This window comes from Bos grunniens, chromosome 3, assembly GCF_055505025.1.
Source record: "Bos grunniens cultivar Pamir isolate PY7600 chromosome 3, Bosgru_T2T1.0, whole genome shotgun sequence".
Classification (NCBI taxonomy): Eukaryota; Metazoa; Chordata; class Mammalia; order Artiodactyla; family Bovidae; genus Bos; species Bos grunniens.
In genome coordinates this window covers 71,527,929-71,554,111 of record NC_141167.1, presented here as the reverse complement: position 1 = coordinate 71,554,111, position 26,183 = coordinate 71,527,929, and the positions used below count along the sequence as shown (strand labels likewise).

At 44.2% G+C, this 26,183-nt stretch overlaps 1 protein-coding gene across 11 annotated transcripts in view; it reads left to right on the top strand.

Moving 5' to 3' along the window:
• BCAR3 (BCAR3 adaptor protein, NSP family member) overlaps positions 1-26,183 on the top strand; it is a 259,712-nt gene that overhangs the window by 167,928 nt on the left and 65,601 nt on the right. For all 11 annotated transcript variants that reach the window (XM_086391286.1, XM_086391285.1, XM_086391284.1 and 8 more), the window contains one exon: positions 337-376. In XM_086391286.1, coding sequence (XP_086247412.1) covers positions 337-376 — 40 coding nt within the window. The remainder of the gene's footprint in view (positions 1-336; positions 377-26,183) is intronic.

The following is a 26,183-nucleotide window of genomic DNA, read 5'->3' as shown; positions in this document are numbered from 1 at the left end:
CTGTCAAAGTGGGTGTGGCACAGCCGCCTGGTCCAGAGTGCTGCGGGGCCCTGCTTTATTGGTGTGTCTGTTACTCCTCACAGCTCTTTACCTCAGACTTTTAGGCTGATGTTTATGCTTTAGTGACTCTAGAATTACTAGCCATAAATAGTCTAATGTTGGGGGCTTGAATTTTACAGGAAAACATGTGTCTTTTCTAACTTCCTGGCTGTGGATATTGTCTGGGAGATGGACTCATCTTAATAATGTGGATGAATAGGGTGTAATAATGTTAGATACCCAGTGTGAGAAGGAGTTGTTCCCAATTGTTCTCATGCTTATATTTTCTCTTTTCAGGGATCAGCATCTCCTGGACCCAACTCTGGAATATGTGAAGGTAGGAAGCCGGGATTTCACATGTGGTAGGGACCCTGTGGTAACAGGCTTCCCATTTCTAGCACAATGTCATCCTCTGGCTTGTGTAGGAAGCTGGTTAGATTGAAACCACCAGGATGTAATTTGATTCTCTTGGGCCTTTAGTAATCTTTGCAGGGCTCTTATGTCACCCTGTTATATATTTATAAACTTTCCCCCTTGTCTGAAGCCCTGGGAACCAGATGTGTTTTAAAAATTTGGAGTTTTTTAGAAAGGTAATATGGTACATATATCTAACCTCTAAAGGGGGCTAGAGTCAATGAAACTCATTACTACAACAGTTTAAGGATATTCACACAAAGTGAGATGAATAGACTACAGATGATTTTGTGTAAATCACATTATGTTTTTGTCACCAAATGAGCTAGGGTTTGTTGTGCTGCCGAATGAGTTATTTAAAATTTTTCAGTTTTCAGAGTTTGGGGATTTTGGAATGGTAGACAAGGAACTGTGAACCTGTGTTTGTCTTCAGTGGAGGACTGAAGGGTCTCTATGAGACTTTATTTTACTCATTTATTTTTGGCTGTGCTGGGTCTTCATTGTGGCACTCTGGCGTTTCTCTAATTGCAGTGAGTCGGGGCTACTCTGTAGTTGCGATGTGCAGGCTTTTCACTGTGGTGGCTTCTCTTGTGAAACACCGGCTCTGGGGCACCAGGTTCAGTAGTTGCCGCTCCCGGGCTCCAGAGCACAGGTCAGAAGTTGGGGCGCATGGGCTTAGTTGCTCTGCAGCATGTGGGACCTTCCCAGATCAGGGATCGAACCTGTGTCTCCTGCCTTGGCAGGTGGATTCTTCACCACTGAGCCACTAGGGAGCCTTTCTGAGCCATCCCCTCCACCTCAGTAGCCACCCTCTTGTTCGGTGGCTAGCTGGTACCTGTGAGCAGTGTAATTCTTTTACTTTCCGGTGGACTGACATTCAATGTATCTGAATACTCAGTACTGCTAAACAAGTTTTAAAATGCCTTTCACTTCCTGCTTCTGCCACACACACCCGGTTTTCAGGTGTGTATGTTTGTTTGGTTTTATTTTATTTTTGAGAACTGTAATTGTGTCCAGCACCTACTACAGAAAAGAGAATTCTCATCGAAATCATGGCACAAGTTAGGACTTAAAGTGCTTGCCCCCTAGGAGCCATACTTCGTCTTTATTTTTCAAAGGTCAGTCTCCAGGTTTCAGAGCGTTTAAGCCTATTCTTGCTTTTCTGTGTGCCCGTGACTGTGCCTGCCCCTGGGTTTTGGCATTTCTTCCTTTTAGACCAGAGGAGGGAGGGTTTAAAGCTTCTACTGGAGGAGAAGACTCTAGTAGAACCATGTGGTCACTTGAGGCAGTCATAATGGAGTTTGTTGGAATGGAGATGGGAATTGTGTTTCCCGTCTCTCCTACCGAGGCTGTGCCTGAGTTGCAACTTGACTGCAGCAAATGTGTAATCCTAAACCAACAGAGCCAGCAAGTCAGAATCTGGTCAGGACTTTATGAGTGGTGTGTCTGTGTCCCTCCTGGTGCATCTCGTGTGCTTTTGTGCGGATTGTGCACTGCAGGGAATTAGGGGCACTGTCATGCTCTGATCTGACTTGACCGTAACATAAAAGAGTGTGTCCTAGAATTCTCCAGTGTGTTAATCACAGCAGCCCTTTAGAACTCACTCTGTTCCATGTCCCAGAAACTGGCTCTCTCCTGCTGCCGGCTTATTCAGGCTGTGCTCACTTCCCTCCTCGCTACTCCACAGCTCAGTTTTTCTCTTTTACTAAAGTCCCAGCCTTTAAGATAATCCAGTGATGAATTCTAAACCTAAGCAGAGACTTTGGGAAGGACTCATTTTAATATTAATATTTTCTAAGCTATTGCATCTCATTCGTGAATTGGTCATTGCAAGTTGTCATGTTGACTCAGAAGAGGTATTGGCTACCATATATAAAACACATAGCCAGTGGAAATTTGCTGTATGACTCAGCGAACTCAAACCGGGACTCTGTGACAACATAGAGGGGTGGGAGGGAGGCTCAAGAGGGAGGAAACATATGTATAGCTATGGCTGATTCATGTTGATGTATGGCAGAAACCAACACAATATTATAAAGCAATTATCCTTCAATTAAAAATAAATAATTTTAAAAAGAGCAGTGAACATCAACTCAATCAGAAGTATAGACTTCAAGAGGCAAATACAAGATACTATTAAAAATTGGGACTAAAAGAAGAGGTGTTGGTGGTGTTGGTGCTTCTGTCTGCCCGGCTCCCTGCTTTCCCTGGCGGTGATAGAACTGCTCCTGGTAGTGGCTCAAGGAGTCCCCTTTTCTGGGACTCACTGAGGTCTTCTGAAGCTTACGTTTTGCTATCAACCTTGTCTGAATCTGGTCAGAACTTTAGAGATGACATTTCCGTGTCCCTCATCACGTTGTTTTTTTTTTTTTCTTTCTCATTTTGCCCTTGGTTTGGAGATATGGCTTGGGGACTTAATGAGCAAATATAAGGGATTTTCATTTATCTCCACGGGCACTAAAGCTCTGAAAACACTTCCACAGAGGCCTTGGGCCTCAAGGTCTGAATGGACCCATGAGTCAGTTGTCTTGGGCCAGTGCAGTCGCATCCTAGCATTTCTCAAACTTAGCCACCCTCTCGAGCGCTTCTGACCAATCCATGCCTCAGAGGCCTCGTAAACTGGTGCCAGCTGGTGCCTAGAGCCTGGAGGGTGGCTGAAGATGATTGAGGGAGGTGAGAGATGTAGATAAGGTGAATGCAGTTTGGCCCCCTGACTTTGAGCTTTCTTCCCTATCATCCCTTTGTATACATAATATGTCTCCGGTGTGGAGAAAAGTAGCGATTCTGTATAAAGTATGTTGTATCATGTAGGGCCTTTCTGAGAGTCGGGGTTTTAGAGGTTCTTCGTGACCTGAGAATGGGGGAGGGCAGTGAGCAGATCTCTGACCGAGTCCATCTTGCAGTAGAAGCACTGGTGGTGGCCAGCCGACCGCCGTTCTTATCCTGATGGGAGTCACAGTCCCAGGTCTCCCTTAACCTGGGAGACTTTCTAACCATCTTCACCTGATTTTTCCAGTTCCCAGATTAAGAGAGAAAGGTCTGGGGCCACCCTTGCCTCCTCGTGTCTAGAGGAGAGGAGACACTGAGGCTGACCCCATAATGCACGGGGTGATGGGGCTGCTGTGTCACGGCAGGAGAGAGCTGGGTGGAGAAGGAATCCACTGAGGCTGACCCCTTAACGCACGGGGTGATGGGGCTGCTGTGTCGCGGCAGGGGAGAGCTGGGTGGAGAGGGAGTCCACCGTGCGGTTCTGTCCAGTTTGCACTGTGTCCTCCCAGCACTCCCCGAAGCTGGCGCTGCTGCACATCAATACGGAGGCTTGCCAGGGGACCTGCGGGGCGGTTGCCAGGCTACGAGGAGCACCTCTGTGAGAACTGGAGAGAAGAGTGCTTGGCAGGGAAGCTCTAGAACTGTTTGGTAGTCTTTCATTTCTTCAGCAGGCTGACCTCCTGCTGGGGCCTCCCAAGGACACCTTGTTACCCTAAGTGGTGAATTCCCTATGTTGATGTGATAAGAAAATTTGAGTAGATCCAAAGAACCCCACTCCAGTACTCTTGCCTGGAAAATCCCATGGACAGAGGAGCCTGGTAGGCTGCAGTCCATGGGGTCGCTAAGAGTTGAATATGACTGAGCGACTTCACTTTCACTTTTCACTTTCCTACATTGGAAAAGGAAATGGCAACCCACTCCAGTGTTCTTGCCTGGAGAATCCTAGGGACAGGGGAGCCTGGTGGGCTACCGTCTCTGGGGTCGCACAGAGTCGGACACAACTGAAGCGACTTAGCAGCAGCAGCAGCAGCAAAGAACCCCCGGGAATTTTGGAATCTTTATTCTCCTCTGTTTCTGTCTCTTTACTTTTCTGACCACCAGAGAGGGGAGCTTTTTCTTTTTCTACCTTTTCCTTGTGTCTCCATCCCCCTCCTTCTCTCCACATCCCCCCAAGCCAGGAGCCTAAAACATGATGATCATCTTCGAGGTCTGATTTTAACTGTGAAATATAGTCATGAGATACTTTTCTGTAATCACATATAATTGATTCTCTTTCACTGTATCTGAACAACACCCTTCTTGTGGATTGGAAAACAGAAACCTGCATGCAGCTACGCCTTCCTCCTGCTCTTAAGGTAGTGACTTTGGTTAGTGGTGTAAGCTCTGGAATTTTCCTGTGCGTACCTAGCATTCTTTACCCTAGATAAAACTAATTTTTTTTTTTTAAACAGAGGAAATAGCTTTTAGAGGAAATAGCCCTAGGCAAAACTGTGTAGTAGAGTTTCTCTTCTGGGTTGCTTTACCTGCTTGAAAGTGAAAAAGTGAAAGTGTTAGTCGCTCAGTCGTGTCCAACTCTTTGTGACCCTAAGGATTGCAGCCTGCCAGGCTCCTCTGTCCATGGAATTCTCCAGGAAAGAATACTGGAGTGGGCAGCCATTCCCTTCTCCAGGGGATCTTCATGACCCAGAGATCGAACCCGGGTCTCCTGCATTGCAGGCAGGTTCTTTACCATCTGAGCCACCAGGGAAGCCCTGCTTACTGCTCCTGTTTATTTTTTGCCATATGTTTACTGCCTTCAGTATTTACTCTGTGTCTAGTTTCCTAGATCTGTGTCAGGTAAGTGTTTAGAACATTTGATAAAAATAATTGTACTGAAAAATGAATACATGGTAATAGCTCAGTGTCCTGTCCTTCCCAGATAGCATTCCAATAGGAGACTCCAAGTTACATAGCCCCTAAGATCTCCAGGGAGGGGAGCCTGTTTCACATTCTTGTCTAATTAGCAGCATGACCTTGGACTTACCCCCTTTGCCCTATGGCTTCTGAGGCAGGAGATAGATGGGCCCCAGGCTAAGCAACTGGAGTTTGTCCCCTGTTGGGGCACAGGAGGAAAGAGAGCACTGAGCCCTGCCCAGATAAGATAGTACAGAGACCCCGTAGCCCTCATTTTCAAAATAAAGCTCCTTGGAGGTCAAAACAGAAAGAGGCATCATGCCATAGTAGGTGATGTCAACCTACACATAAGGCCTCTTCTCTAGAAACCATTTTGGCTAAGAGATGCACACACACAGGAGAAGACCCCAAAATAAACCGAATACAGACTCAAACCAGGCAAAGCGAGATGACTGGCCAAAGGAAACCTGGCAGAAGTGCCCCATATAAGTGATTCAAACCACCACGCGGGTGCAGCTCTGAGTCCACCCATGTAAGTCTATTCACATATTCCTTTTCCTACTAATAAACATTTTACTTGTTTTACTACTTTCCGTCTCTCTGTGGAAATTCATTTCTACAAAGCCGACAGGCCAGGGCCTTGTCACTGGCCACTATCCCTGGTGGTCTAGAGGCTGAGATTCAGTGCTCTCACTGCTGTGTCCTGACCTCAGTCTCTAGCTGGGAACAAGAACCCTGCTTCAAGCCACTGCAAACTGAGGCCACCCAAGATCAGTTCCATTTTCCCCACAACTAGAAAACCAGGGGATGGGCCAGTGTCCCTTCTAGTTCCACACTTTTAGGCCTGTGATGGAAGAACTGTATTAAAAAAAAAAAAGATCTTAATGAACTGGATTACTATGATGGTATAGTTAGTTACCCAGAGCCAGACATTCTGGAGTGCAAAGTCAAGTGGGCCTTAAGAAGCATTGCTTTAATAAAGCTGGTGGATGCAATGAAATTCCAGTAGAACTATTCAAATCCCTAAAGGATGATGCCATCAAGGTTTTGCGTTCATTATGTCAGCAAATCTGGAAGACCCAGCGATGGCTGCAGGATTGGAAAAGGTCAGTCCTCATCCCAATTTCCAAGAAGGGTAGTACCAATGAATGTGCTAATCATCAGACAGTTGCACTCATCTCCCATGCTAGTGAGGTCATGCTTAAAATCTTGCATGCTAGGCTTCAGTATTACGCTAACCAAGAACTTCCAGATGTCAAAGCTGGGTTTAGAAAAGGAAGAGGAACTAGAGATCAAGTTGCCAACATTCGCTGGATTATAGAGAAAGCAAGGGAATCTTGCTTATCTATCTCTGTTTCCTCGGCTACGCTAAGCCTTTGACTGCATGTATCATGACAAACTGTGGAAAGCTCTTAAAGAGATGGAAATAACAGACCATCTTAGCTGTCTCTTGAGAAACCTGTTTACGGGTCAAAAAGCAACACTTAGAAACCTGTATGGGACAACTGATTGGTTCAAGATCAAGAAAGGAGTATGACAGGGTTGTCTGCTGTTACCCTGTTTGTTTAGCCTATACACTGAGCAATTCATGAGAAATGCTGGGCTCGATGAGTTACAAGCTGGAATCAAGATAGGTAGGAGGAAATCAATAATCACAGATATACAGATGTGCACTCATCTCACATGCTAGCAATGTAATGCTCAAAATTCTCCAAGCTAGGCTCCAACAGTACGTGAACCAAGAACTTCCAGATGTTCAAGTTAGATTTATAAAAGGTAGAGGAAACAGAGATCAAATTGCCAACATCCATTGGATCATTGAAAAAGCAAAAGAATTCCAGAAAAACATCTACTTCTGCTTTATTGACTACGCCAGTCTTTGACTGTGTGGATCACAACAAACTGGAAAATTCTTCAAGAGATGAGAATACCAGAACTTCTTACCTGCCTCCTGAGAAATCTGTATGCAGGTCAAGAAGCAACAGTTAGAACCAGACATGGAACAATGGACTGGTTCCAAATTGGGAAAGGAGTATGTCAAGGCTGTATATTGTCATCCTGCTTATTTAACTTATATGCAGAGTACATCATGCAAAATGCTGGGCTGGATGAAGCACAAGCTGGAAACAAGATTGCCGGGAGAAATACCAATAACCTCAGATATGCAGATGACACCACCCTTATGGCAGAAAGTGAAGAGGAACTAAAGAGTCTCTTGATGAAAGAGGAGAGTGAAAAAGCTGGCTTAAAACTCAACATTCAAAAAAACGAAGATCATGATATCATGATGGCATCCAGCCCCATTACTGCACAGCACATAGAAGGGGAAAGGTGGAAATAGTGACAGATTGCCTCTTCTTGGGCTCCAAAATCACTGTGGACTGTGACTGCAGCCATGAAATCAGAGGACAATTGCTTCTTGGCAGGAACCTAGACAGTATATTGAAAAGCAGAGACATTACTCTGCCGACAAAGGTCCGTATAGTCAAGGCTATGGTCTTCTCAGTGGTCATGTATGGTTGTGAGAGCTAGACCATAAAGAAGGCAGAATGCCAAAGAATTGATGCCTTCCAACTGTGGTGCTGGAGAAGACCCAAAAGTCCCTTAAACAGCAAGATCAAACTAATCATCTTAAGGGAGATCAACCCTGAACTGATGCTGAAGCTGAAGCTCCAGTATTTTGGTCGTCTGATGTGAACAGATGACTCATTGGTAAAGTCCCTGATGCTGAGAAAGATTGAGGGCAGAAGGAGACGAGGGTGTCAGAGGATGAGATGACTGGAACCGATGCAATGAACATGAACTTGGGCAAACTCCAGGAGATGGTGAGGGAAGGAGAGGCCTGGTGTCCATGGGGTCGCAGGGAGTCAGACACGACTGGCAGATGAACCACAATAAAGCCTATGGCAAGCTGGAGGGGGCAGGGTTTTGGTCAGGGCTTCTTAATCTGTCACTCTTGATCATAAAACTGCCACATCAGTTGGAACAAGGGTGGCATTTTATGTTGTGTCTCCGACATTAAGACCAAGGATGTGACAAGATAATAATGGCCCACCCATCATATTACCTCAAAAGACTGGAGATTTCCCCCGACACTCCTGCGTTTGCTATTATAATCCACACACTTTCACTTCTGTAACCCCTTCTTGAACCTGTGAAACCTGCTTCCATTTTCACTCTTTATCATTCTTTTCATCTTTTCCTGGGTCTACTTCTTTACCCTTCAGGAGTTGCCCCGACACACACACACACACTCACATACGCTAAGTTTTATCAGTTTATACTATTTCCTGTCTTTTTTCCCTTTATACTTATCTTCCTTTTAGACTGAAGATTCTTTCTAGCTTCTTCACACATAGCCTTACAGTTGTATTAATAGAGTCTCTTTTCTGAGAGAGACTTAAAAGTATATATTTTTAGGAAAGGAACTGATTAGCTACAGCAGAGCTGGGTGATTTTTTTAAGAAGAAATTTTCATTATAAATTTGTGATTTTCCTTTTAGAAGAAATGTTTATTATAGATTTTTTGTTTTAAAATAAATTGTCCTTAAGAAAGACAAATTGGAAAATAAATATAATAATAGCATAATAGGGAAGACTTCTCAAATTAACCAAGGTTGTATAGGCAAGGCCAGGTTGTAAATAGCACAGTGCTTGCGGACCAAACAGCTCTCCTGACTCCGCAAGTGTCAGGACAGAGTGTAGCCTTTTGTTCCCACGAGCTCCCTAGTGAATGAATAGCCTTTTCTTTTGTCGTCAGCCCTTGTGGACTCTTGCTGGAGCCACTTGTGAGCTTTTCTAAGACATCTGCAGTTTCTGAGCTTGCTCTGCAGGTTAGATGAAGGGACGGGACTGGAGCCTTTCCCTGGAGAGGAGACCTGAGCCCTTGGACTTCTTCCTCTGGGTGTGTACTGGCTACTTAGGAGCCTAGAGCCACTTGGAGCCCCGTCCTTTATGGGGTTAATGCTCCAAAATGCTCTTTCTAAGAGGGGCCTACAGACTTGACAGTCTGCCCAAGGCTCAGATCTCACAAGACCATTTCCTGCAGTCGCCGGCCAGGGCTACATTAGGTCACCCAGCAGATTAAAAGAGGAGTAATTATGTGAATTCCAGCGCCAAGAATAAGTGCCCCGGGCTGTGGGGGCCTCGGTGGGGGCAGGGGCGGCAAGGCTGCAGCCCCCATCCCCGCTTTGTGCTCAAGATGGTTGCAGCCATGGTCACGGTTAAATAGCTGTCTTTGAGGAAGGTCTTTTCTTCCAGCAGGGGAAATCAGGCCAGTCTGCTCTGAATTAGCCAGCTCACAAAGTCATGAAAGGGACTTACAAAAACAATGGCACGCTGTACATTCCGTGAGATTTTAACAAGTTATACGAACCAAATAATGGCCTGATTGGCTGGCTCTGCAGGTTTTTGCCTGAGTGTGCACATCCAGAGAGCCAGTGCCGCCCCGTGGACCAGAAGATCAAACACTGCCAGCAGTGAATGGGAAACAGCCCTGGGGCTCATCTTGGGAGCAAGGAAAGACAGCTCCCATCCAGCTCCTCCCACTCCACCCCAAAAACCTTTTCTACAAATATTCCTGGGAGGCTTACTGTTACTACAGTTTTGAAAGATTGCTGAGGCAGGGTGAGAAGAATAGGCATGGAGGATATTCTTTAATTTCATGGAATCCTATCCTGCGGGTCTGTGAAAATATGGCCATTTATAAAAAGTGAAACTTCATCATGAAAACATATGTCTATTTAGAAATCTGTATGTTAGTGTCTATAGTGACATTATTTCTAACTGACAAAAACCGGAAACAGCCCCAGTGTCTTTTGACTGCTGAGCGGATAAACTGCAGACCCACACGGTGACATCCTCTTCAGCATTAAGAAGGAATGGACCGTTGGATGCAGATAAAACCTTACAGAGAACAGAGCAGTGGTTGAAGGGGTGGGAGGTCGACTGCAGAAGGGAATAAGGCAACTTTGGGGGAATGATAGAAATACTTTGATTGGGGTTGTTTCAGATCTCATAGAACTGTACGGAAAGGGGTGACTTTTAGTATTTGCAAATTATACCTCACCGAGCCTGACTTTAAAAAAGCAAACTGAAGCCTTAAGTACTGCCATCTCACTATAGGAGATTTTTGGTTTTGAGATGGGCCACATCAGACTGCTGACCAGATGGAGAGAGTGCTGAGCTTGTGGGTATTTTTACTGCTTTGGTTCATTCAGCAGATAGTTTGGGGGAAGATTCTGTGTGTTAGTAATTGTTCAGTCAAGTCAGGCTGGGTAGGAAGAAAGTGTCATCAAGAGCCTAACCTGAATGGAGAGGATATATGTATACCGTGGCCAACTTAACCTGGGATAGTGACAGTGGGAATGGAAAGTCAGGGCAGGTGCTGGAGGCCTTTTAGAGATAGAATTAAGAGTCATTGTATGAGGTGAGTTGACAGTTCCTGGCAGGACTTAAATGGGGGTGGTGATGGAGAAGCAGCCAGGGGGAAATCCAGAGTTCACACAGTGCCTGGCATCTTGCCAGAAGTCAGTAAGGATTTTAGGGGCGGAAGGGAGATTTTCAATTGAAGACCATGGTACCACAATGATGTTAAGTTAAGCATCTGGGGATAGCGTTAGCCTAGGGGGTGGGACAGCGGGGGTGTGCAGGGAACAGTCGGCAGACTACAGCCTGGGATCAAATCTAGCCTGCTGTCTATTGCTGTAGTCCACAAGCTAAAATAGATTTTATGTTTCTACATGTTTGTTTTTTGTTTTTAAAGAAGAGTGTAAAAGTTGTAAAATTCAAATTTCAGTATGCATAAATTTTATTGAAACACAGCCACATCCGTTCATTGGCACATCACCACTTTCTCACTATGAGGTGGAGTTGAGTAGTTGTGAGAGAATAGGTAGCAAAGCTGAGCTGTTTACTATCTGGACCTTGACAGAAAAGGTTTGCAGACCAGACCCCTCCTCTAGGCTGTATACACATACACTACCCGTGTTTCACTTCTGAACAGTGTGTAGCAGGCTTTCAACAAAAACCTCATCTTTTCATGCCACCACTTCCATGATGCAGTCATGGGTCATCAACATCACCTTGACCTTACCTAATGACATAGCAGTGAGTCCTTGTGCAGATTGTGTGTTCTTGCACAATCTCAGAGATGATGCTGTTGCAACACTGCACAGTGTGGACATATTTCGGCATCTCGGCAGGTAGACCTGTCTGCTCTGAGTAGCAGCGTCTCTCTTGTCATGTTAGCATCTTCGGCTCTGCTGGGTGAGCAGGTGTGTGGAAACAGCTAGAGTCCTGACTGCTCTTGCCTGGGGTTTGTGTGGCTAACTCCTCAGGCCAGACATTGCCAGGACAGCCTGAGGTGTATTTTGTCAGTGTCCCAGGTCAGAAGCGAATTCTCCCTACACTTCTAAACTTGATGGTTTGAATCAAGGTCGAAGCCTGGGCTGCCCTCTGGAGGTGCTCTAGGGAGCCTCATCTGGCCTGTAAGTGGGATATGGCCGGTTCACATTCTTGTTCTGTGCTACAGCCTTCATCCTTGGCTGAAGAAAGAGAACTCTTCTGAGATCCCAATCAGTCAGAGAGGCGGTGAAGAGATGAGAACTAACATGTAAGCAAGGATTGAAGCCATGGCCTCTGACCAGAATCAGCTTTGTAACTAGGCTTCACGGCCCTCCCCTTGTGGCCTATCGCTAACCTCATCTCCTGCCATCCACCTTACTCACAAACTTTTCCATACTGGCTTTTCCTGCTGCCCTGGGTCTTTGCCTTTCCTTAGGCTGGAAGGTTCTTTTGTGGTAGAACAGCTGAGTGGCTTGAAGAGGGTGCTAGATTGCTGTCATGGGTTGAACTGTGTACCCCCAAAAGATGTGCTGAAGTCCTAAGACATCTGTCCTAACACACCAGTATCTGTGAAAGTAACTGCATTTGGAAAGAAAATCATTGGAGATGTAATCAAATCAAGGTGAGGTTGTGCTGGGTTAGGGTAAGTCTATCCAATGACTGGGTTTCCCAGGTGGCTCAGTGGTAAAGAATCCTCCTGCCAAGTAGGATTTGCAGGTTCAATCTCTGGGTCAGGAAAATCCCTGGAGAAGGAAATTGCAACCCATGGTAGTATTCTTGCCTGGGAAATCCCATGGATAGAGGAGCCTGGTGGGCTACAGTCCATCGGGTCACAAGAGTTAGACACAACTTAACAACTAAACAACAATCCAATGACTGGTGTCTTGTAAAAAGAGGGGAATTTGGACACACAGGGAGTATGCCAAGCGATGACAGAGACAGATTGGGGTTGTTGTGTGCATAGGCTTAGGAACACCGAGGATTGCCAGCAGCCACCGCTGGGCAGGGTAGGAAGAGGCAAGGAAGGATCCCACCTTAGAGCCTTCAGAGAGCGTGTAGACCTGGGACACCTTGATTTTGGACTCCTAGCCTCCTGAACTGTCAGAGAATATGTTTCTATTTTAAAGCCATCAAGTTTGTGGTGACTTGTTACAGCAGCCCTAGGAAACTAATACAGATACACAGCCCCATCTTAGCCATTTCCTCATGATTGGGGCAAGTTCCTAAAATTCTCTGGAGCTCAATTTCCTTAACAATAAATGGGAGAAGTAGGGCTTAAATGAGTTAATGCTCACAAAATTGTTAGCACAGACACTCGGGAAATGCTGGTTTTGTAGCTGTCACCCTAATTCTCATGTGCCTGGTGCATCCCTACTCAGATTCCACGGCCTCAGAGAGACCTCCCCTGACCTCCCTGCTAAAAGCAACGCTCCGGTCACTGTGTTACTACTCTATTATCCTCATAGCACTTCAAATTCTATAGTTCCGTTAACAGCAACAACCAACTCCTCAGAACTCAGAACTGTGAGTTCTCAGGGCAAGTCCTCAGAATGTGAGTTCTGAGGGCAAGGACCCTTTCTTGTCCTCTTAGACATTTAGCAACTGATGGGCTGACTGATGATCCTATACAACCAGATAGGGAGGGCATTTAAATTGAGGGGAGAGGCAGTGAGGTTGTTCCAAAGATCTCTAAGTTTCCCAGAATAAGTGGCACTCACATCTCTAAAATTTTTTAAGAAATTCTTCAGTGATTTTATTTCATGAGAACAAGGAGGTTCCCACACCTAACCTCTCTGCTCTTGCCAACATAGTATAGGATAAAAACTTTGGGGTCACAGTGGCACCATAAACACTCACACATTTAGGCAGAAATGTATGGTAAAGAGGGCTTTCCTGGTTGCTCAGACGATAAAGAATGTGCCTGCAATGCAGGAGACCTTGGTTTGATCTCTGGGTCAGAAAGACACCCTGGAGAAGGAAATGGCAACCCACTCTGGTATTCTTGCCTGGGAAATTCCTTGGACAGAGGAGCCTGGCAGGCTACATCCATGGGGTTGCAGAGAGTCAGACGAGACTGAGCGACTTGCACTGCTGCTGCTGCTAAGTCACTTCAGTCGTGTCCGACTCTGTGCGACCCCATAGACGGCAGCCCACCAGGCCCCGCCATCCCTGGGATTCTCCAGGCAAGAACACTGGAGTGGGTTGCCATTTCCTCCTCCAATCTACTACTACTATATACTGTTTAAAAGTGTAGTTCTGGCAACCTCCATGCTTCTGACCTCTGGGATGTTGTTATCAGATATGGGGTTCCAGTAACTTTTCAACCTGCTGATGGGCAGTCAGGCTCTTCAGTATTGGAACCGTTTGCTGTTAAACTCTGCCCCCTAGTGGTAATTGAATGACACAACAGCACAGCATTTGGCTGCAATACACCTGTGTATTCTGGGAGGTTTAATATTAAATGTAATGGACTTCGCTGGTGGCTCAGATGGTAAAGAATTCACCTGCATTGTGGGAGACCTGGGTTCGATCCCTGGGTTTGAAAGATCCCCTGGAGGAGGGCATGGCAACTAACTCCAGTATTCTTGTCTGGAGAATCCCATGGACAGAGGAGCTTTGTGGGCTAGAGTCCATGAGGTCACAAAGAGTCACGACTGAGTGACTAAGCATAATATTAAATGTAATAGTGTGCCATAGCATTACAACTTCAGAACTAAGGGCTCTGTTTAAACTTTGTAAAATGGCAAGTCATTTTCATTAGCTTCATATAAGACAAAATTGTCAAGGCATTTTATTGTTAGAATAAATTTTCTAACATTCTTGGACAAAAACTTTAACACGCTGCAGTACTGTATGTAGATTTTGAGGTGGGGGATTGGCATTGATCTGAAGTTTCACATGTTGTTACCAAGAAGTTTTCTTGAAAAAAATTATGTTTGAATTGTGATTTGACAGCTGAACAAAATGGTGACTTGAAGGAAGCGGGTATTAGGTGAGGCAGAAGAGAGATATGAACATGTTAAGAGACTGAGAGGGAGACCCCAGCCTGTGGGAAAATGTATGCCCAGGCTGCCTGGGGCAGGAGAGATCAGTAGGGAAGTGTTTTTTTTTTTTAGTCACTGGGTTGTGTTTGACTCTTTTGGGACCCCATGGACTATATGTAGCCCACCAGGCTCCTCCGTGCATGGGATTTCCCAGGCAAGAATATTGGAGTGGGTTGCCATTTCCTTCTCCAGGGGATCTTCCCAACCCAGGGATCAAACTTGGGCCTCCTGAATTGACAAGTGGATTCTGTACCACTGAGTACCTGGGAAGCCCAGCAAAGAAGAATAGGGACTCTCTTATTTACTGCATGGGAAAGGTGAGGAAACTTCAGGTGTTCCTAGGAAATTCTGAAACGGTCAAACTGTTAATTAAGAGAACAAGAAGGCTGAGTTGGGGAACAATTTGACTGATTGCCAAAAATTATGTGTAACTACATATGGCTCTGCAACTTGCTTTTTTTCATTGTATGTCATTCCATATTAAACGTTTGAATCTAGCTCCTTATTTTAAATGGTTATCCAATATGCCATTGTATGAGACAGTTATATTTAACTGATTTCCTACTGACATTTGGGTTCTTGTTAAAAACAGCTTTGTTGTTATTTAACAAATGTAGTCACATTTGTTATACAAGGCATATAATTTAACAAATGTTTATTGAGTGTCTATCTGCCATCTGCTGGTCACTGTTCCAGGGGCTGAGGATACAGCAGTGAACAGAACAAGGTCCCTGCCTCTGTGGAGCTTACGTTATGGGGTGGAACACTGACAAGACAAAGAAGGCAACAGAGTATACCATGTTCGGTAATGATATGCACTCAGCAGAAAAAAGGTCATCAGCGGAAGCGTCTGTGAAATGTTGGAGTTAAGGGGATGTTAAATTTAAAGAGGGTTAAATTTAAAGATGTTAAATTTAAAGCATCTCTTTAAATTTAAAGAGATGTTAAATTAAAAGGGTTAATTTTAAAGATGTTAAATTTAAAGAGATGTTAAATTTAAAGCAGGGAAGGCTTCACCCAGAAGGCAACTTTCTAGTGGAGGGGCAAGTCAAGAGTGATGTCTGGGAAATTTTCTGGCGGTCCAGTGGTTAGGACTCTGCACTCTCATTGCCAAGGGCCTGGTTTCAACCTCTGGTTGGAGAACTAAGATCCTGCAAGCCTCATGGCTTTAAACAAACAAACAAAAAAACGTGGACGAAGGTAAAAAAGGGAGGGAGGGCAACCAAAATAAAGAGTGATGTCTGATGGGGACAGGACACAGGAAGGACAAGGCCATGAAGCTGGAGCTCACCTCTTCCACTGAGGAATGGCTGAGAGGCCAGTGGGGCCTGAGGAGTGGCCTTGAGGGAGAGCGGTGAAAGCTTGTGTGAGAGAGTGAGGAAGGGGCACGAGGTGGGTTGCACAGGCCTGGATGTCCCTGTGAGGATGTGAACTTTTATGAAGTGGAATGGGGAGCCATCTCAGGATCACTGTGGCCTGCGTGTTGCTGGCAGGGGCAGGGAAATCAGTTGGGAGCTAGTTGTGACCGTCCAGATGAGAGATGTGATGGTTTGGATCTGTGATGGCAGAAGAGGGGTGGTAAGGAAGGGGGATTCTAGACATATAGTATGAAGGCAGAGCCTCAGGATCTGCTGCGGGACTAGACATGGGTGGGAGAAAAGGATGATGCACCGTACTGGAAGGATGGCACTGCCTTCCACTGAGATGGCTGGGTGTGCATGTGTGAGAATTTCTGTAAGATAAACACATGGAAGGATTGGGTGTTGGGTAAGAAGTAAAAATTAACTTCCTGGCAATTCATGAGTTTTGTTTTTCACATTTCTGTTCCCAAATTTTCTTTAATAATCATTAATGCTTTTATGATAGTTATAAAAATAAAAATACTCCTCTATTGACATACCTTAGCCTACTCCAGATTTGATGCTGAAAACTTATAGCCTAAACAAAATTATATAAAACAAGTAGGTGAGAGGTCCGACAGCAGAAATTCTCAAACTCCTTGGTCTCAATACCCCCTCTCAGTGCTTGAAAATTACTGAGGACTGCAAAGACCTTTTGTGATGTGGGTTTTAGCTATTGGTTTACGTATGAGAAATTACAGTGTAGGAATTTTTACTGTTTATTTAGCTCATTAAAAATAACAACATTAAACCTATTATGGGAATATAAATAGCATATTTTTATGAAAATAGTCATTTTCCAGAACAAAATTTAGTGAGAAAGAAAGAATGGCATTGGTTTGCATTTTTGCAGATTTCTTTAGTGTCTGATAGAATGAGTTTGACTCCCACATATGCTTCAGCCTTCAGTCTGTTGTGTTACGTTATTTTGGTTTAAGTCTGAAGAAAATCTGGCCTGGCACAGATATGTAAATAAAAAGGAAGGAATACTGTATAGCACACAGAATCATAATCGGTATCTTACAATAACCTGTAATGGAAAATTATCTGCAAAGGAATATATTGAGACTTCCCTGGTGGCTTAGTGGGTAAAGAATCCACCTTCAGTGCGTTAGACACAGAAGACCCAGGTTCAGTCGATGGGACAGGAAGATCCCTTTGAAGAGGGCATGGTAACCCACTCCATTGTTTTTACCTGGAAAATCCCATGGACAGAGGTGCCTGGCAGGCTGCAATCAATCAGATCGCAGAGTTGGACATGACTTAGTGACTGAGCACATGCATACACACACACACACTCACGTACATATAACTGAATCTCCTTGCTGTACACAAAAAACTAACACAACATTGTAAGTCTGCTATCAGTTCAGTTCAGTTGCTTAGTCGTGTCTGACTCTGCAACCCCATGGACTGCAGCACACCAGGCCTCCCTGTCTATCACCAACTCCTGGAGTTCACCCAGACTCATGTCATTGAGTTGGTGATGCCATACAACTTTCTCATCCTCTGTCATCCCCTTCTTCTCCTGCCCTCAATCTTTCCCAGCATCAGGGTCTTTTTAAATGAGTCAGTTCTTTGCATCAGGTGGCCAAAGTATTGGACTTTCAGCTTCAGCATCAGTCCTTCCAATGAACACTCAGGACTGATCACCTTTAGGATGGACTGATTGGATCTCCTTGCGGTCCAACGGACTCTCAGGAGTCTTATCCAACACCATAGTTCAAAAGGATCAATTCTTTGGCCCTTCAGCTTTCTTTATGGTGCAACTCTCACATCCATACATGACTATTGGAAAAACCATAGCCTTGACTAGATGGACCTTTGTTGGCAAAGTAATGTATATGCATTTTAATATGCTGTCTAGGTTGGTCATAACTTTCCTGCCAAGGAGTAAGTGTCTTTTAATTTCATGGCTGCGATCATCATCTGCAGTGATTTTGGAGCCCAGAAAAAGAAAGTCTGACACTGTTTCCCCATCTATTTGCCATGAAGAGATGGGACTGGATGCCATGATCTTAGTTTTCTGAATGTTGAGCTTTGAGCCAACTTTTTCACTCTCCTCTTTCACTTTCATTGCCAGAGGTGCTAAGAGGGCTCAAACAAACCTTGTGCACACCAGGACCCAGGGACCCCACAGAGACTGAGACAGAACTGTGTGTGAGCATTTCCTGTGGAGGTACAGGTCAGCAGTGGACTGCCACAGGGACAGGGGCTCCGGGTGCAACAGACTTGGATATGGCATAAGCCCTCTTGGAGGAGGTTGCCATTAACCCTACCATAGAGCTGCCAGAACTTACACAGGACTGGGAAATAGACTCTTGGAGAGCACAAACAGAACCTTGTGCACCAGGACCCAGGAGAAAGGAGCAGTGACCCCACAGGGACTGACCCAGACTTGCCTGTGAGTGTCCAGGAGTCTCCAGTGGGTTGGTGGTGGCCTGCTGTAGGGTTGAGGGCACTCCGTGTAGCATACATGCATGGGATCTTTTGAGGGAGGTCACCATTATCTTCATTACCTCCACCATAGTTTGAAGTGAAGTCGCTCAGTCCTGTCCGACTCTTTGCGACTCCATGGACTGTAGCCTACCAGGCTTCTCTGTCCATGGGATTTTCCAGGCAAGAGTACTGGAGTGGGTTGCCATTTCCTTCTCCAGGAGATCTTCCTGACCCAGGGATCGAACCCGGGTCTCCCAAATTGCAGGCAGACGCTTTACCCTCTGAGCCACCAGGGAAGCCATAGTTTGGCCCCAGGTAAATAGCAGGGAGGGAACACAGCTCCACCCATCAACAGAAATTGGATAAAGATTTTCTGAGCGTGGCCCTGCCCATCAGAAAACACCCAGTATCCCCCTCAGTCAGTCTCTCCCATCAGGAAGCTTCCATAATCCTCGTATCCTTCTCCATCAGAGGGCAGACAGACTGAAAACCACAATCACAGAAAACTAACCAATCTAATCACATGGACCACAGCATTGTCTAACTCAATGAAACTATGAGCCATGCCATGTAGGGCCACCCAAGACGGACAGGTCATGGTAGAGAGGTCTGACAAAATGTGGTCCACTGGAGAAGGGAATGGCAAACCACTTAAGTGTTCTTGCCTTGAGAAGCCCATGAACAGTATGAAAAGGCAAAAAGATAGGACACTGGAAGATGAACTTCCCAAGTTGGTAGGTGCCCAATATGCTACTGGAGATCAGTGGAAAAGTAATTCCAGAAAGAATGAAGAGATGGAGCCAAAGCAAAAACAACACCCAGTTGTGGATGTGACTGGTGATGGAAGCAAGGTCCAATGCTGTAAAGAGCAATATTGCATAGGAACCTGGAATGTTTGGTCCATGAATCAAGGCAAATTGGAAGTGGTCAAACAGGATATGGCAAGAGTGAACGTCAACATGTTAGGAATCAGCGAACTGAAATGGACTGGAATGGGTGAATTTAACTCAGATGACCATTATATCTACTACTGTGGGCAAGAATCCCTTAGAAGAAGTGGAGTAGCCATCATAGTCCACAGAAGAGTCCAAAATGCAGTACTTGGATGCAATCTCAAAGACGACAGAATGATCTCGGTTCATTTTCCAAGACAACAATTCAATATCACAGTAATCCAAGTCTATGCCCCAAACAGTAATGCTGAAGAAGCTGAAGTTGAACAGTTCTGTGAAGACCTACTGGAGAAGGAAATGGCAGCCCACTCCAGTATTCTTGCCTGGAGAATCCTGTGGACAGAGGGGCCTGGTGGGCTGCTGTCCATGGGGTCACACAGAGTCGGACATGAGTGAAGTGACTCAGCATGCATGCATGAAAACCTACAAGACCTTTTAGAACTAACACCCCAAAAAGATGTCTTTTTCATTATAGGGGACTGGAATGCAAAAGTAGAAGTCAAGAAACACCTGGAGTAACAGGCAAATTTGGCCTTGGAGTACAGAATGAAGCAGGGCAAAGGCTAATAGAGTTTTGCCAAGAGAACACACTGGTCATAGCAAACACCCTCTTCCAACAACACAAAAGAAGACTCTACACATGGACATCACCAGATGGTCAACACCGAAATCAAATTGATTATATTCTTTGCAGCCAAAGATGGGAGAAGCTCTATACAGTCAGCAAAAACAAGAGTGGGAGCTGATTGTGGCTTGGATCATGAACCTCTTACTGCCAAATTCAGACTTAAATTGAAGAAAGTAGGGAAAACCACTAGACCATTCAAGTATGACCTAAATCAAACCCCTAACGATTATACAGTGGAAGTGAGAAACAGATTTAAGGGACTAGATCTGATAGACAGAGTGCCTGATGAACTATGGATGGAGGTTTGTGACATTGTACAGGAGACAGGGATCAAGACCATCTCCAAGAAAAAGAAATGCAAAAAAGCAAAATGGCTGTCTGAGGAGGCCTTACAAATAGCTGTGAAAAGAAGAGAAGCCAAAAGCAAAAGAGAAAAGGAAAGATATACCCATTTGAATACAGAGTTCCAAAGAATAGCAAGGAGAGATAAGAAAGCCTTCCTCAGTGATCAGTGCAAAGAAATAGAGGAAAACAATAGAATGGGAAAGACTAGAAATCTCTTCAAGAAAATTAGAGATACCAAGGGAACATTTCATGCAAGATGGGCTCAATAAAGGACAGAAATGGTATGGACCTAACAGAAGCAGAAGATATTAAGAAGAGGTGACAAGAATACACAGAAGAAGTGTACAAAAAAGATCTTCATGACCCAGATAATCACGATGGTGTCATCACTCACCTAGAGCCAGACATCCTGGAATGTGAAGTCAAATGGGCCTTAGGAAGCATCACTACGAATGAACAAAGTCTGCTATACTTCAGTTTTAAAATGTATTTCAAAAAGGGAGGAATACTCTTTTTGTATTAAGGTATAATTAGTGTAACATTTTATTAGTTTCAGGTATACAACATAATGATTTGAATGTATTGCAGAATGATCGAAATAAGACCAGTGAGCATCCATTACCATACAATAGTTACCAAAAATCTTTTTCTTCTTCTTTTTTTTTTAATTCCCCGATTCTTCCCCAAATATCTTCTTTACAGTCTTAAGAAAAACTTAGGGTCCAATCAAGATTCACATGTTACATCTGGCTGTTACCTTTTTCATGTGTCTCTTTTAATCTAGAGGAACATCCCAGACCCAGTTTGCTAGCTATTTTCAAATATACAGTATAGTGTTACTAACTTTAGTCACTGTGCTTTACATTACGTCTCCAGGACTTGTTCACTTTATAACGGAAATACGTACCTTTTGACCCCCTTCCACCCATTTCCCACCTCTCATCCCCTAGGGTAGTATTTTAAATTGCCTTTTCTGATCATTAGAGATATTTTTCTTTGTTATTATAGTAAAATTTGTAAAGTTGTAGTTCCATAAAGGTTAATTGCAGTGTGGAATCTGAAGTCATATCAGTGACCTTTTCTTTTTTTTTTTTTAACTCTATTCCCTTAAAACCCATTGGTCTGTCTGGCCATGTGAATGGATTTTAACTGTGCATGATTTTGTATCATCGTGCATTGATCATTTGAAAAATATTGGTTTGCTGAGTTATGCAGATATTCCAGCTGTTAACATACATCACTATACAATGCCAAAAATTCACACTCATTATCATCACTCATGAAAAACATCATTAAAGTATTGGGAAAAATCATTAAAGTATTTACCGCTTATGGTGATAAATGCAAGTTTCCCAAAATTCTAATTTTCAGTTAAAAGCTCAGGTTTTAGCATTGGCAACAAACAATGTCAGTTGTTTTCCTTGAAGTGACAGGCTCACTTTGTTCATTTTTTTGGAAAATGTCTGCCGAATAAATTCTCAAGTCTGAATAACCATTGTTTGTCAGGCATTCCTTGAAGTAAAAACGGCGCTCCGTGAAACAGCAGCTGGTGCAGCCCTCGGTTTAATGGCACCGTCACTCTCCCTCAAGACAGCCATTGTGTGGGGTGTGCAGCAGAAGAGCTGTGTGTCTGCTTCCTGTCTTGCCACACGGAATGTTTGAGACATGGACTCAGGGGCCAGGATGTGCTAAAGTAATACAGTAGTCCTCCGATCTGCAGCTTCAGTCACCCAGTCAACCATGGTCTGAAAGTTCCAGAAAGAAACATTTCATAAGTTTCATTTTATGTGGTGGTACGGTATTTTTTTTACTGAAGCATAGTTAATGTGCAATATTATATAACTTATGGGTGTACAATGTAGTGATTCACAATTTTTAAAAGTTATGTTCCTTTTATAGTTATAAAATATTGATGACATTCTGTGTTATGTAATATATCATTTTAGCTTATTTTATATCTAGTAGTTCGTACCTCTTAATCTCCTGCCCCTATCTTACCCCTCTCTGCTTCCCTATCCCCACTGGTAACCACTAGTTTTTTTCTCTGCATCACTGAGTCTGCTGCTTTATTATTATATTCACTAGTTTGTTGAATTTTTTAGATTCCACACATAGGTGATATCATACACTATTTGTCTTTCTCTGACTTATTTCACTTAACATAATGCTCTTCACGTCTATCCATGTTGTTGCAAGTGGCAAAATTTAATTTCTTTTTTATGGCTGGGTAGTAGTCCATTGTGTGTGTGCGTGCATGTGGGCACACGCTTGTGTATACACATCTTCCTTTTCCATTCGTCTTTGGATGGACATTTCCATATCTTGGCAATTAATTGTAAGCCATGCAGCTATGAACATTGGGTGCATGTATCTTTTCAAGTGTTTTTTTCTTTTTTTTGACAATTCATAAGTTTTAATTCATGCACCATTCTGCATAGCCTGATGAAATCTCATGCCCTCCCACTCCTTCCCACCTAACCCATGAATCATCTCCTTGTCCAACATATCCTATCCCTTGGTCACTTGGTGGTGGTGGTGTTGGTTAGTCACTTGGTAGCCATCTTTTGTCAGACTGACTTTCTTTTTTTTTTTTTTAATTTATTTATTTTAATTGGAGGCTAATTACTTTACAATATTGTATTGGTTTTGCCATACATCAACATGCATCCACCACGGGTGTACACATGTTCCCCATCCTGAACCCCCCTCCCACCTCCCTCCCCATACCATCCCTCTGGGTCATCCCAGTGCACCAGCCCCAAGCATCCTATATCCTGCATCAAACCTGGACTGGCGATTCATTTCTTATATGATATTATACATGTTTCAATGCCATTCTCCCAAATCATCCCACCCTCTCCCTCTCCCACAGAGTCCAAAAGACTGTTCTATACATCTGTGTCTGTTTTGCTGTCTCGCATACAGGGTTGTCGTTACCATCTTTCTAAATTCCATATATATGCGTTAGTATACTGTATTGGTGTTTTTCTTTCTGACTTACTTCAGTCTGTATAATAGGCTCCAGTTTCATCCACCTCATTAGAACTGATTCAAATGTATTCTTTTTAATGGCTGAGTAATACTCCATTGTGTATATGTACCACAGCTTTCTTATCCATTCATCTGCTGATGGACATCTAGGTTGCTTCCATGTCCTGGCTATTATATCCAGTGCTGTGATGAACACTGGGGTACACGTGTCTCTTTCCCTTCTGGTTTCCTCAGTGTGTATGCCCAGCATTGGGATTGCTGGGTCGTATGGCAGTTCTATTTCCAGTTTTTTAAGGACTCTCCACACTAGTCTCCATAGTGGCTGTACTAGTTTGCACTCCCACCAACAGTGTAAGAGGGCTCCCTTTTCTCCACACCCTCGCCAGCATTTATTGCTTGTAGACTTTTGGATTGCATCCATTCTGACGGGCGTGAAATGGTGCCTCACTGTGGTTTTGATTTGCATTTCTCTGATAATGAGTGATGTTGAGCATCTTTTCATGTGTGTGTGAGCCATCTGTATGTCAGACTGACTTCCAAGGTATTGTAGTGTTTGTTCACATAACCCTTATTTTACTTAATAACGGCCCCAAAGCACAAGACTAGTCGTGTTGGCAATTTAGATGTTCTCTTACTGTACCTAATTTATAAATTAAACTTTATCATAGGTATGTTAAAAATATATATATATATGAAAAAAACATTGTGTGTGTGTGTGTGTGTGTGTGTGTGTGTATGTACATGTATATGGTTTGGTCCTGTCTGTGGTTTCAGGCACCCACTGGGGGTCTTGGAACATTGTCCGCACATGAGGGGAAACTACTGTGATTCTTACTGCTTCATCAAGGACTCTTTAAGTGAAACTGGCTCTTTTTTTAAAGTAGTAGTATATTTTTAACTTTTCACATTTAAAAAGAAATTTAAAAAAACATGGTGGTCAAGAAACACAGTGACTACTGAAGAGTTGGTGCCTTCCCCTTGCTTACTGCTACCGTCCCAGTGGTTTTACCCATCATGGCTTTTGTCCTGTCAGCATAAATATCAACCCAGTGAAAAAGGCAAAAACGTCTCAATATTATTACAAAAATAGTGTTGACCTCATGGACTCTCTGAGAGGCCCCTGTGGGCCCTGAGACCACTGTGAGCCCTGCTGTCCTCCTGCCACTTGAGCTGTTATAAAGCTGCAGAAACACTTAAAAATAATCACTGTTCATCTTAATCCATATTTTTTTCTCTAGCTATGCTTTTTTTTTTTAAACCCAGCTTGCTCAGCAATTGCATTTACGTTTAAAATACTGATCATAAATAGAGAAGTGTTAATGTCCAACTCTTTGCCACCCCATGGACTGTAGCCCACCAGGCTCCTCTATCCATGGACTTCTCCAGGCAGGAATACTGGAGTAGGTTGCCATTCCCTTCTCCAGGGGATCTTCCCAACCCAGGGATGGAACCTGGGTCTCCTGCATTGTAGGCGGATTCTTTATCATCTGAGCTACCAGGGAAGGCCAAAATTTTCATGTAAAAATAAGAAAAAACTGAGACTGTATCCCAGAAATATGGGTTCACAGTTGTCCGCCTGTTTTTTTACAATGGGACTGTGAAGCCTCAGTAAGTACTAACTCTATTTCACGCAATCAAGTCATTGCTCACTATATACTGTGAGGACCTGGGCCACAGCAGTTGCTGTTGTACTTTAATTGCATTATATTAAAACCATAGAATCCTAGATCTTGGTGAGGTAAAAGCTTGGTTCATGGCAAAGATACTCAGCTTGGGTGTGTGAATGCATTCAAGGGGTACATTTCCTTGGGGCAGGCTGAATGTGAACATTCCCCTGGTCCTTAAGCTTATATTCATTGCTGTGTATTTGCCCATTCTCTGCTCCCAGCATGGATCAGCTGGCTGACTCCATTCATCCTTTCTGTCAGTGAAGATAAGGATGTGTCACACCCTGGGAACCAGAGCATGCCACTCTGCCCTTCGAGTCCCAGCTTTCTCCAGATGGCATCTAATTGTTCCTTGAATGACCTCAGTGTCCAGGCTGCAGGAACCTGGTCTGAGAGGCCGTTTCACATATTTATTAGCCCGTGGATGAGAACTGACTACACAAAGCCCCATTCACACTCTCAAAAGAGCTTCTGGTACAGAAGAAATGATGAAGCTGATGGCCTGTTTCCTGTGGCCACCAGTCCCCAGCTGGATCCTTATTTTTCACAGGCCCAGTTGGGTGCTTTCTGAAAGGAGTCCAGCTGCATCCATCAGATCCAGTCTCTGCCCCTCTGTCTTCCCATGGTCTTTCCTGGAAGGAGCCTAAGCACAACAGGGCCGTGTCCTCTCCTCTCCTGGTTTGCAAAGCATTCCAAGGTTGCTCACACAGAGCACAGGTGGTGGGAGCTGGGAATTACTGTGTCCTGGGAGCCTCTTCCTGTTTGGGAACCCAGGTAGTTCCCAGTTTGAGAGAGGCAAGTGCTTCTCAGCACGGAAGTGACAACCAGCCCTAATCCAGCCGCAGGGATGGCAAGGCGGATTCACCAACGAGGACCACATCCCCCCCTGTGCCAAGTCATATCTTGTGCCTCTGTGATTCTTAACTATTTGGGGGGGGGTCCCAAATAGTTAATAGTATTTCTGCAAATTTGATGAATAAGAAACCCATCTCTGCAAATACGCACTCACACTTACTGAGCATCTTACTTCCAAAGTGTTTGTGGATCCAGATTGAGAATTGCCTGTGCTATCTCCAAATGTTCTGGCACCGTGCTTGGTATTGGCATGATGACAGTGACTGAGACCTGGGTCCTGAGGTCACCAGACATGGACACAGATCATTTTAATGAGTGTTTGAGTAGCTGGATACTTGAAGACGGAGTTGGAGCTGGAGTCTCTCACTGGGATAAATAGAATAAGAGCAGTGGGCAAAGGA